At 39.8% G+C, this 13,460-nt stretch overlaps 1 protein-coding gene across 6 annotated transcripts in view; it reads right to left on the bottom strand.

The window, feature by feature from the left end:
- Positions 1-13,460, bottom strand: part of OSBPL3 (oxysterol binding protein like 3) — a 262,596-nt gene that overhangs the window by 142,271 nt on the left and 106,865 nt on the right. For all 6 annotated transcript variants that reach the window (XM_060196082.1, XM_007529051.3, XM_007529053.3 and 3 more), the window contains exon 2: positions 1,635-1,870. In XM_060196082.1, coding sequence (XP_060052065.1) covers positions 1,635-1,730 — 96 coding nt within the window. In that variant the 5' untranslated portion in view covers positions 1,731-1,870. The remainder of the gene's footprint in view (positions 1-1,634; positions 1,871-13,460) is intronic.

The following is a 13,460-nucleotide window of genomic DNA, read 5'->3' as shown; positions in this document are numbered from 1 at the left end:
AGCACTTGCTATTTCAATGAACTTGTTCTCTCCTTTTATGCAAGGAGGACAACAATGAATGGACCTGGTACAAAGCACTAAAGGAAGATAACACATTAAACTCTAACCCCAGAATGGTAGCTGAGGTAAAGAAGCTGACAAAGAGTGTTGGCACTACTACTCTTATCAAACTAGAACTGCCATGAAACCATGCTGTATTAGCCAAGGACTAATTTCCTTTTCTAAACCTTCAGGGCAGATGCTGGAGGGCCCCTCCCACCAAATGTCAGATCTGTGGCAAAATGTAATTTGCCTAAGTCATAGATTCTAATTTCAGGGAAAAAAAAAATAGTGCAAGGTGGCAAATTCCCTGTCCTTGGCCAAGCTCAAATGGAGATGCTGTCTGATATCTCATAAATGTACAGTTGTGTCTAATGTGGGAGGTGGCTTGATTGCTGCTTCTAAATCTGTAAATAAGATCACCTCTGGACTGTTAGGTCGGTGTTTCCTATGCGGGCAAGGCAGCCCTCAGATGCTGGAAATGTCCAGAGACCACTTTAGTTGTATACCTACAGCTTTTTGGCAGCCCATTTTCTAACCGAAAGTAGAAGAATTATAATGGTTACTGTATATTTACTGCCAATGATGTAAAACCAACAAACTCTGCCAAGAGATAAGTTAGCAAAGAAAACAAGAAAGAGGGGAGTCAGGCTGTAGCACAGTGGGTTAAGCGCAGGTGGCGCAAAGCACAAGGACTGGCATAAGGATCCCGGTTCGAACCCCGGCTCCCCACCTGCAGGGGAGTCGCTTCACAGGCAGTGAAGCAGGTCTGCAGGTGTCTATCTTTCTCTCCTCCTCTCTGTCTTCCCCTCCTCTCTCCATTTCTCTCTGTCCTATCCAACAACGACAACAACAATAACTACAACAATAAAACAACAAGGGCAACAAAAGGGAATAAATAAAATAAATATTAAAAAAAGAAAGAAAAAGATTTAAAAAAAGAAAACAAGAAAGAAAACACAATTTGCTAACCGTTATTTAGGAGTTGATTATCCTGTTCTTTGTTTCATTCCTTTCTTTTTAATTTCTTTTGACTGCTTCTGTGTTGTTTCATTTCCCTCACCCCTTAAAGAGTAAAAGTAGGTATACTCAAAATCACTATCAAAAAACTTTGTGGTTGGGAGTTGTCAGAAATGATTTGGTAAAGGAATGGAAAAGGGTGAGGGGAAAGTTACTGGAAACATGACTTTGTTTGTTCGTTTGTTTTGGTTAGCAGGTTATAAAGGAAAGAGTGGGTCTTGGAGTCAGACCAAGCTTTGGTTTCATGCTCTGTCACTTAACTAACTGTGTGACCTTGGGCAAGTAACTCAGTCGGTCTGACTCAGCTTCCTCATAATGGAGTAAATAGGGATATTAATATCTGTGCTTGTGAACAGTTGCAAAAATTGAAGCAAAAAATGCAAAGACCCAGATACAGTTCTTTCCATCTGGTAGGCAATCAAATGACATTATTAAAACTATCTAAAATTGACTCTTTTCCCTATAATTAAGATATGATTGAAAGCAAGCACTGTACAAATTGAGGATTTCCTAAATAAATGTACACAGTTTAATCTGCAAATTTCTAGGTGGTTTAAATTTCCATGAAACTTTACCTGTCGGCTTCCCTGCTTGGAAGAGCAGCTACTTGTACTTCTTGAAGGTGAGACCAACTTCTGGGACACCCCAAGGCTCTTTTCATCAGTCATCATGAGCAGCTGGTCACTTGGTCTTGAAGCAGTCAAAATGCCATCAGAAATCAGCAGAGAGAGGAATGAAGTCCCACACAGGCAGGTGGCTCAGCTCTTATCCGGTATGTTTTAAAAGCATTTTGGATGAAACAGAGGAAAACCTTCAAAGAAACAAATAGAAAAAGGAATCACAAAGAATATCAGAGACGTCATTCATAGTTAGCCACTGATTGTAAGCAGTAGTTTTGTTTGTAATATAAATCACAGTGTCATGTGCTTAGCTACCTTAAAGGTTGAGAAGAAAAAGAAGCTGTATACTCTCTTTATCTGAAATTATATGTAGGTAGCTTTTTTTTTCTTTTAATAGTTTTTTTTTTCCCAATATGACAGGTATGAAACCATTTGTGTCAGGAAGATAGCATAGTGGTTATGTAAAGAGACTTATGCCTGAGGTTTTAGGGTCTCAGGTTCAATACTCCTCATGATCATAAGTCAGAGCTAAGTAGTGCTCTAGCAAAATAAATAAACAAATAAAGAAATTTAAATCCTGAAACACATAAAATTAGCCAAGTGACCTTAAACCTTAATGAAACACTGCTTCACACTCATCATGATAGCTGTGAACAAACAAAACAGAAAATACCAAGTGTTGGAGAGAATGGGGAGAAACTAAAATGCTCAGATATTGCAGGTGAGAAAGTAAAACAATAGCTATGGTGGAAGAACAGTTTGGAGGTTTCTCAAAAAGTTAAATGTAGAGTCATATGGTCCAGCAATTCCACTCTAGGGTAGATACCCCAGGGAACTGTAAGCAGGTAAACTTATACAAGAATGTTCACAACAATGCTATTTACAATTGCTAATGGTAGATAAAATTCAAATGGGGGAGGGGGAGGAGGGAAAGCAGCAATGCACCGGGTAGAATCCACATGCTACCATGCACAAGGATCTGGGTTCAAGTCCCCAGTCCTCACCTGCAAGAGAAAAGATTCACAAGCAGTGAAGCAGTGCTACAGGCATTTCTCTTTTTTTTCTTCCTCTCTATTCCCCCTCTTTTCTTAATTTCTCTCTGCTTCTATCCCAAATGTTAATCAACTGATGAATGTTTGTGTCCCTTCCCAAATTCATATGCTGAAATCCTAATCCACAAAGTGACAGCATGTATTAGTGGGTCAAGGTCTTTGGTAGGTGTCTTTGTCCTTCCCATGAGAGAGTAGACACATGAAGAGATTACAGAAGAGCTCTATGGCTTCTTCCAACTACATGAAGATATGAAAAATATGAAACCTGAAGAAGACCTTCATTGGACCACGGTAGTGCCCTGATCACAGATTTGCTGTTTCCAGAACTATGATAAATAAATTTTCATTGTTTATAAGTCACCTTGTCCTTGGCATTTTGTTACAACATTCCAAATGGACTAAGACAATATGTTCATACAGTGGACTACTACTCAATAAGTAAAAGAAATAAAATATGGGCCAGGAAATATTAAGTGGTATAGCACTCGATTTATAAATCTGAGACTTCAGGTCCAACCTCCCTAACCCAATACTACTAAATATCAAAGATGATCAATGTTCTGGTCTCTCTCTCTCTCCCTCTCTCTCTCCCCCTCCCCCTCCCTCTCTCTCTCATATAAATAACTAAGTAAGTAGTCCTTAAAAGGATTAACTGCCATTATATGCTAGAACATGGATGAATCTTGAAAACATCACTCTAGTTCTGTCTTCTGAAAATGACTCTCATGCTTAAGGGTCTGAGGCCCCAGGTTCAATTCCTAGCACCACCATAAGCCTGAGCTGAGCAGTGCTCTGGTGGGGGGGGGGGGGGAGAGAGAGAGAGAGAGAGAGAGAGAGAGAGGAGAGGGGGAGTCCGTGGTACACGTGGCGCAAAGCACAAGGACCAGTGTAAAGATCCTGGTTCGAGCCCCCAGCTCCCCAACTGCAGAGGAGTCGCTTCACAGGCAGTGAAGCAGGTCTGCAGGTGTCTGTCTTTCTCTCCCCCTCTCTGTCTTCCCCTCCTCTCTCCATTTCTCTCTGTCTTATCTAACAATGACGGCATCAATAACAACAACTATAGTAACTACAACAACAATAAAAAGACAGCAAAGGCAACAAAAGGGAAAATAAACAAATTTAAAAACTTTTAAAAAGAGAGAGGGAGGGAGGGAGAGAGAGATAGAGAGTAGGAGGGAAGAAAAAGAAGAAAGGGGGAGGATAGATTATGGTAAGTGAAAGAAGTCAGACACCAAATATTTTACATTTTCATTTATATGAAATACCGAGAGTTAACAAGTCCACAGAAATAGAGAACCAATTAGAGGTTTCTAACATAATTGGAAAATGGGCTAGAACTACTTAATAACTAACTATGAGTTTTCCTTTCAGGGTCATTAAGATGTTCTGGAATTATAATTCATAATATTAAGAAAGAGCTAAATATTTTTGAATTATATTACTTGAAAAGATACTTTAAAAAGATAATTTTGGGGGTTGGGCAGCAGTGCAACAGGTTACGCACACATGGCGCAAAGAACAAGGACCAACCAGCATAAGGGTCCCAGTTCGAGACCCCCACTCCCCACCTGCAGGGGGGTTGCTTTACAAGCAGTGATGCAGGTCTGCAGGTGTCTATCTTTCTCTCCCCTGCTCCATCTACCCAACCTCTCTCCATTTCTCTCTGTCCTATCTAACAACAACAACATCAATGACAACAATAATGATATCCACAACAATGATAAAACAAGGGCAACAAAAGGGGGGGAATAGCATCCAGAAGCAGTGGATTCATGTGCAGGCACCAAGCCCCAGCAATAACCCTGGAGGCAAAAAAAAAAAAGCTAATTTTATGTTATATACTTTACTACAACTTTTTAAAGTCTCATTATTATTATTATTATTATTACTATTTGAGGGGAAGATGATGGAATGAGGGATTAGTCTAACCCTAAAGGCTTGGAAAACAAAATGAGTACATGGCATGATAAACTAAGGGGGAAATAGAAGTTTTATATCATTTATTATTATGTTAGCAATTAAAACCATAATCATTGTTGAGTCAATACTACTTACAAGCAGTATAGAGTTTCCCATATGCATAGCCTCACACAATCAACAGTCTGACGGGAGAGTATTATTTCTGTTTTATAGAGGAAAAAAAAAACATGTCTGAGAAGTTAAGTGATGTCCAATCACATAGCTGGCCAGTGATTAAATCTGGGCTAGGGTGTTAAGAATCACCACACATTATGGTAAGGCCTGGAGATAATAGCTACTTCCCCATTGCTGGAACCTGAGAGATGACAGGGGATTTGACTAGAAAGACTCTAAAGGCATATCACAGGCTGGCTTGAAAGAGGTAGTATCCCTTTCCTCTCCATAGCATTCAGCTTGGCTGACATCCATCCCAGTAGTTTTTTTTAAGATGGGGGAGGAGAGACAGACCTACCACAACACTGAAACTTCCTTCAATGTGGGGGGCAGGCTAAAACCTGCGTCACACACATGTCAAAACTGTGCATTATTCAACTGAGCTATTTCGATAGTCCTGGCCCATATTCCTCAAACACAAACCTCTCTGCCTTCATCTGCTGCTGGAGTTAAGGGTGACTAATCTGTTTGGATCTGGCTATGAAGGTCAGTCCTTTATTTTGACACACAAAGTTCAAATAAATTTTAAAACTTTCCCAAGCATGTTAACAATAAAAAAATTTATATTCAATCCATTCTATTTTTAGTATTTATATGATCTAATTTTTAAAGAGGGGTGTGTTACATAACTGTCCAAAAACTGACTAGTTAAATATTACACCAAACTTTTGGTTAGTTATTAAGTACTCAACTCTCCTATGCCTTCCACTTACCCTTAGTTCTTCTTCTTTTTAAAAAAGTTTTATTTATAAAAAGGAAACACAAAACCCTTAGGATAAGAGGGGTACAACTCCACACAGTTCCCAATACCAGAACTCCGTATCCCCTTCCCTCCCGGATATTAGTTCTTGAAAAGAAAGTATGCTAAAACTAAGAGAATGAATGAAAATATATATATTTTAAAAACCTCAGATAATAAGTAAGGTACTTTTAATCATAGAGAACTCAATTACCAGGTTGTGGTCACAGGGACAACCACCCTGCACCCCCTACCACAAATCTCTGCATCCATTATGTTTTGTAGCTAACATTAGCACAACTAAAAAGCAAACCAGTACCAGTCTCTCCACACTTAGATTTATTGATGCGGTATGACTATCTTGAAGTTAGGAGCAAAATCAATCTAGTTAAAAAACTGCTAGGAGAAGCTATAAAAATATATTAATAGTATGTTCCATAACAGCGTTAGTTGTTACTGTTTGAGAATAAATACCTGATGGGAACCTCAAATGATAAAATGTGAGTGGGGAAGCCATTGCTATGACAACTGACTCCTCAGAGGATCTGGAATACCAACAAAGGCTTTCTGTTTGAGTGTGTATTTTTCTTTCATATACTGAGATCCCGACAATGAGAGGATGGAAAGAGAGGCAATGTGGGCCATAAGAAGAAAGGAGAGAAAAGAAAAGACCAACAAAATAAGAGTTATGAAGACATTGGGACTGTGAACCAGATTAGAAGCATTAGAAAACAGCTGAGCAAAAATTTTGCTTTGTTTTTTAACCCTGCCAAATTTTACTTGGGAAGAAGCAGCTGTCAAGACCACGGCTATGGGGGGGTGCGGGGGGGGGGGCAAGATCCCTACTCATTTAACATATGTAGAGCCAGGAGTCTGAAACTAGCAGCTCCCCAGTGGTCCCCATCATTGCCTCTGTTTCACCTTTAGGGAAGATAAAAGGTGGGAGTCCACAGCCCCTCTTACACTCATCTTCCAATCTAGGATGATTCCTTGGGGGAAGAAATCTGTTTCACCATCGCCACCCACCCCAGCCCCACCCCCCAACCCCAACCTTCCTGCTTCATCAAGAATCTAGTTAAAATTACCAAGGGCAGTTTAAAGGGCAAAGGAAATAAAAATCTGGGAAAGGATATGCTTAGGTCAGGCAGAATAAAGAATGAAGGCAGTAATGGCCCAAGCTAAGGGTATCCAATGGCTAGGTGGTCATGGTTATTATGTCCAAATTAGCATACCCAACCCAATTGGCCTGTGGGGTGAAACAGAGAGGAGACCTAGATATATTGCCCTGATGAAATCCTGGTGTCTGGTACTCTAACAAGCTGGCTTCACTGTGCTGACAACTAAAACGGTAAAAATAAATTCCTTAGGGGAGATAGCTATTGAACAGGGGCCAGAGCCACTGATTCAGGGGTGTGTGAGACGATGAGATAGGTGCACATGAAAAAACCTTTGTGAGCGTCTTCCTGAGACGTGGCTCCTTCAGGGAACACCTCTAACTCTACATAACTAGGTCATATATATATATATAAAACTAGATAACTCTATATTAGATTTAAAAAACCAATCATTTTCTAATTCACAGACTGAACAACTGAAGGGCAATGATATACTTACTCTTATATTTTACATTTGCAAATAAGGATTCACCACATGGACAAAGAAATCAAGTGTTAGGGGCTTGGAGATAGTTCAGCAGGTAAAGCACATGTCTTACTGTCAATGAGGCCCTACATTTCTCCAATGGCACCACATGAGAGTAACAAGGACTGTACCAAAGGGAAATCCATGAATGGTGGAGGGGGTCTATGGTATCTCCCTTTTTCTCCCCGATTCTTTCTTTCTCTTCTAAGTATAGTTTTGTTTTTTTTTTGATTGGGATAAGGAAGTTTCTCAGCAGTATTCCACATGTGCTAGGACCTCAGTTCATTCCCCAGTGTCATACCTTTTAAAAAAGAAGAAAGAATCTCCCTAGAAGATTCCAATATCCTTTGGCCACTGATCTGACTAGTACGGGTATGTTCCTTCTACTGAATGCTGTGCTACTTGCCTGAGCAAAACTCTCCTGCAAGTTCTTATCAACACGACCCAGGGATAGAAAACTGGGATTCCCCCCACCCCACCCCATGCTTGTGTGCCTTCTGGCTAATCTGTACGTTGGTATGACAGAACTTAGTCTAGTACTTGCTTTCATCTCAACAAACTGGCAGTCAAATGAAACAGGAATCTAAGATCTCATATATTCAAGTTCATTAAAAAAAAAAAATGATTGCTTATACCTCAGAGATGGTGAGAGGTCCTTGGATGGCTGAAGGGTCAGGCCCAAGGGAAAATGGTGTTCCAGTTAAAAGTTTAATGGGCATGAAATATGAGAACACATGGCCACCCAGGGGCTTCTGTCAGGAAGGGGAGAACTCTGGTTTGCTATCAAGAACAGTGAAGAATAAATGAGCAATGCACTACCAACCATTTTTAGCACTAAAGCATGATTTTAAGACTTATTTTTAGAAAACTTCAGTTAGAAAAGAGTACACAGTTTAGGGGGAAGGGGAGAGGCAGAGGAGACATGCACATCACATATAGGATTCAGACCTAGGTTTAAATTAATGCTCCCATACACAAACCGTATGCACCTCGACAAGTGTATTAATTCATACAATCTTCCAGTTTTTTTTTTTAAAACATATAAGATGGGTGAATCACAAGGCTTAAATAGAAAACGAAGACAAAGTTTCAAGCTTGAAAATAATAGACACTCAACAGATGTTAGTTCCATTTTCTCCTTTTCTGGCTTCCTGCAAATGGCATATACAGGCCAAGATAAGATTCTATGCTCCACTTGCAACCAAAAACAAATAGGGACTCTAAAGAATTTTAGAACATTTGTGTCTTTAACGTGTTAACATTTCCCCAAATCCGTAATACAAGTGCGAACAGATTTTTAAATTGTCTAAGCAGTGAGCTTACTTTGGAACAAGGCATGGACGCAGAAAGAAAAAAGTCACATCATATATCAACAAGAAGCAATTTAATATTAGCTAGTAGGTTTGAGGCAGGGATACAAAGCACATCTAGTTATTAACCTATAGACTGGACCTATAGTCCAGACCTGGGTGTCTGGACTCACACACTTGGTCATGTCTTGCTTGAGAAACAGATTTTGTTCCCGTCCTTGGAAACAACTTGAATTAAGACCAGATGGCACATGGTTCTAATTACTTTGAAATTTCCCAGGAAAATATGTAGATAAATTATGTCCTGAATTAACACTAAGAAATTATAGTGACATATCCATTTCTGCTTTTCTATAATCCAAGTTTTACCTGAAGACGTATCTTTTCAGAAATGAAAATACCTTGGTTCCCAAAATGTAACACAATTTGGCTCCAGAGATCAGAAATTTCTGGAAGTGGGTTCTAATCAAAATATTTTCAGGTAATCGATTCTGTGTGAAGTGCTGTCTCAATTAGAAGGGTCTCTATACTCATTCTCTTAAGGGTAAATGCACATTTAAAATAATAACCTTTTTTGTCTTCTGGAAAAAGAGGAGCCAATTTGAATCTAAAGATTCAAAGTCTTGGGGCTGGAGAAACAGCTCACTAGGTAAGGTGCCTGCCTTGCCTTGTGCTCAGCCCAAGGTCAAGTCCTGGCATATCACGTAGGAAGTGCCACAGTAGCAAAGTACCACAGAGTCTCACAAGGATAGCACCAATGGGAACTCTATGGATGGAGGAGCAGTGTTGGGTAGCTAAGTATTGTCTTTTTTTTTTTTAAATTAGGTAGGAAGGCTACATGGTTATTCATTCCCCAGCACTGCATAAAAAATGTTTTAAGAAAAAAAGATATTTGAGGGTCATGACTCAAAGTATTCAGTCAACTTTTTCTTTGCCACAACATTCAAAGACTGTCTAGACATGTGAATTCTGTCCTCACACAAGTCAATTATACTAAGAAATTTACCAAGGAGATGAGTTCAGAGCACTAAGGCCTTCATCATAGCAAGATATTAATTTATTCACTAAGTAGCATTTTGGGGTCTCAATCTGCCTACCCATTATAAATTCCCATAGTTGTACAGCTATATTCAATTTTTTTCTTTCCTTTTTTCCCCCCCTCCTCCCAGAGCACTGTCCAGTTCTGTCTTATGATGGTGCAGGGGATTGAATCTGGGTCTTCAAAGCGTCAGACACACGAATCTCTTTGCAGAACCATTATGCTATCTACCCCTCACCCTAACTATATACAATTTCTACAAATGCCTAGCTCTATTTACTCCAAAGTTTCTGGGATCTTTGTTACAAATGCAGATTTTTTTAACCTGGGAGATGACTCAGCAGACAGTGCATTCCCTGCATATGTGAAGCTCAGGGGTCCCACACGACATACAACAAAGCAGGAGTGTTCTTGTGTCTCTCCCTTTCTCTTACAAGAAAAATTCTGAGTGCAGATTTTAGAAGCTTCACTTGAGAAGAACACAGTTAGGGTGGGGGTAGATAGCATAATGGTTATGCAAAGAGACTCTCAAGCCAGAGGCTTTGGAGTCCCAGGTTCAATCTCCTGCACCACCATAAACCAGAGCTGTGCAGGGCTCTGGTGTTTCTCTCTGTGTCTTTCTCTCTCTCTCTCTGCACCTCTCTCAAAAATAAAATAAATAAAATACTTTTAAAAAAATAAAAATGTATTATTTAAAAAAAGAGATGAACAAAATGAGTACAGAATGTTCAAGGAGGACCTCAGTTGCTGGTGGGAGTGGTATACAGACACCTACCATAGGGAGAGAAGAAATCATACTTTATGTAATAACTGTTTTGTAAATTATTGTTTCCCTAATAAAACAGACCAAAAAAAAATCAGAAGATCTAGGAGTGAACCTGGTCATCTGCATTTTTTTTTATATATATAGAATGGAAACACTGACAAGATCATACCTTTAATAAAGCATCACCACTCACGTGATTTTCTGCACAAGTTAACATTTGAAAACCCCTGACATAGCCAGTTTTCAATCCTTCTTACCTTACCCTGAACCAATCCTTCTATTTGTGCATTTGTGATGAGCAGTAAAGGTAAAAAGCCAAAGCTTATAATTATTATTATCATCCCAGGGCTTGTGGTTTTCAAAAACTCATGTTCAAACCAGTGACCTCAGCATCACTGGGGTGCTAGTTGAAAATGCAGATGCTCAGACCCTATCACAGACCTGCAGAAACAGGGACTGGGAGTGAGGCCCAGCAATATTTTTTTAATAAATTCTGCAGGCAGGGGTAGATAGCATAATGGTTATGCAAGAAAACTCTCATGCCTGAGGCTCTGAAGTCCCAGGTTCAATCCCCCTGAAACCACCATAAGCCAGAGCTGATCAGTGCTCTGGTAAAAAGTAAATAAATTCTGCATGTGATACTTATGTGCAAGTTTCACTGCGACAGTTACGATCTTATCCATGGCACATGATCTTGAGGCATCTTATATACATTTGTCTGGAGATTGGTATTAACCCTGAATTGAATCCCAACGAGGGTTTTGTCATGCTGGTCAGCCACTCCTTTAAGCCAGAAATGACAGATATCAAATACAAATATGTGCAGTTCTCACTCCTATGCATACGGTTACAACAAATTTTCACAAACAGCTCTCCAGAAATGGAGATACCTGACCAGATAAATGCTATCCTGCAAAGGACTGCATGGCCATGGAGTGGTGGGTGGAGGTCTATGCACTCCTTCACGATGATTAAGATCATGAATTTCCTAAGATCTCAGCTGCTATCTGGTCATAAGACTCAACACCTATCTATGCATCTGTTCCAGAGGCTCAACACAAAATATCCACCTACCACGTTTTTGCCAAACATTATAACCTTGAATGCTGTACTGTTTATAGACTTTTTTTTTTTTGAAGTCCTGAGTTCAATTTCTGGCATCACCTGTGCCAGAGTGATGTTTTATTTTTTTTTCCATTTTTTTCTTTTTTTTTTATTGGGGAATTAATGTTTTACATTCAACAGTAAGTACAATAGTTTGTATATGCATAATGTTCCCCAGTTTCCCATATAACAATACAACCCCCACTAGGTCCTCTGAATCCTTCCTGGACCTGTATTCTCCCCACACACCCACCCCAGAGTCTTTTACTTTGGTGTGATATGAGAATTCCATTTCAGATTCTACTTCTGTTTTCTCTTCTGATCTTTTTCAACTTCTGCCTGAGAGTGAGATCATCCCATATTCATCCTTCTGTTTCTGACTTATTTCATTCAACATGGTTTTTTCAAGGTCCATCCAAGATCGGCTAAAAACGGTGAAGTCACCATTTTTTACAGCTGAGTAGTATTCCATTTTGTATATATACTACAGCTTGCTCAGCCACTCATCTGTTGTTGGACACGTGAGTTGCTTCCAGGTTTTGGCTATTACAAATTGTGCTGCCAAGAACATATGTGTATACAGATCTTTTTGGATGGGTGTGTTGGGTTCCTTAGGATATATCCCCAGGAGAGGAATTGCAGGGTCATAGGGTAGATCCATTTCTAGCCTTCGGAGAGTTCTCCAGACTGTTCTCCACAGAGGTTTTTACATTCCCACCAGCAGTATAGGAGGGTTCCTTTGACCCCACACCCTTTCCAGCATTTGCTGCTGTTACCTTTTCTGATGTATGGCATTCTCACAGGAGTGAAGTGGTATCTCGTTTTTGTCTTTATTTGCATTTCTCTGACAATCAGAGACTTGGGAGTATTTTTTCATGTGTTTCTCAGCCTTTTGGATCTCTTCTGTGGTGAATATTCTGTCCATGTCCTCCCCCCATTTTTGTATGGGGTTATTTGTTGTCTTGTTGTTGAGTTTGGCAAGCTCTTTAGATATGTTGGTTATTAAACTCTTGTCTGATGTATGGCATGTAAAGATCTTCTCCCATTCTATGAGGGGTCTCTTGGTTTGGGTAGTGGTTTCTTTTGCAGTGAAGAAGCTTTTTAATTTGATGTAGTCCCATAGGTTTATACTTGCCTTAGTCTTCTTTGTAATTGGATTCGTTTCATTGAAGATGTCTTTAAAATGTATGTGGAAAAGAGTTCTGCCAATATTTTCCTCTAAGTATAAGATAGTTTGTGGTCTAACATCCAAGTCCTTGATCCACTTGGAATTTACTTTTGTATTTGGTGAAATACAGTGGTTCAGTTTCATTCTTTTGCATGCTTCAACCCATTGTTTCTAGCCATTTGTTGAAGTGACTCTGCTTTCCCCATTTAATAGGCTGGGCACCTTTGTCAAAGATTAGATGTCCATAGGTGTGAGGCCTCACTTATGGGCTCTCAATTCTATTCCACTGGTCAGTGTGTCTATTCATGTTCCAGTACCAAGCAGTTTTGATGACAATGGCCCTATAATACAGTTTGAGATCTGGGAGTGTGATGCCTCTGGTTCTGTTCTTTTTTCTCAAGATTGTTTTGGCAATTCTAGGTCTTTTCTGGTTCCAGAACAAATGCTACAAATGTTTATCTGTTTATAGACTTTATAGAGCCATGGATCTCAACTCTGTGTTGTTAACTTATGTAGGAATCTCAACTCTGTGTATCAACTTTTTGAAATGATGTTGGCCTGGGGCTGGGTGGTGGCGCACCCACAGAGCATACACATCACCATGTGCAAGGACCCAGGTTTGAGCTCCCACCTTCTTTTTTTATAGATTTTATTTATTAATGAGAAAGATAGGAGAGAGCAAGAAAGAACCAGACATCACTCTGGTACATGTGCTGCCAGGGATTGAACTCAGGACCTCATGCTTGAGAGTCTAGTGCCTTAGCCACTGCACCACCTCCCAGACCACAAGAGCTCCCATTTTCCACCTGCTGGAGGGGCTTCACAAGTGGGT

The sequence above is a fragment of the Erinaceus europaeus genome, chromosome 8 (genome assembly GCF_950295315.1).
Source record: "Erinaceus europaeus chromosome 8, mEriEur2.1, whole genome shotgun sequence".
NCBI lineage: Eukaryota > Metazoa > Chordata > Mammalia > Eulipotyphla > Erinaceidae > Erinaceus > Erinaceus europaeus.
This window is presented reverse-complemented; position numbering and strand designations above follow the sequence as displayed.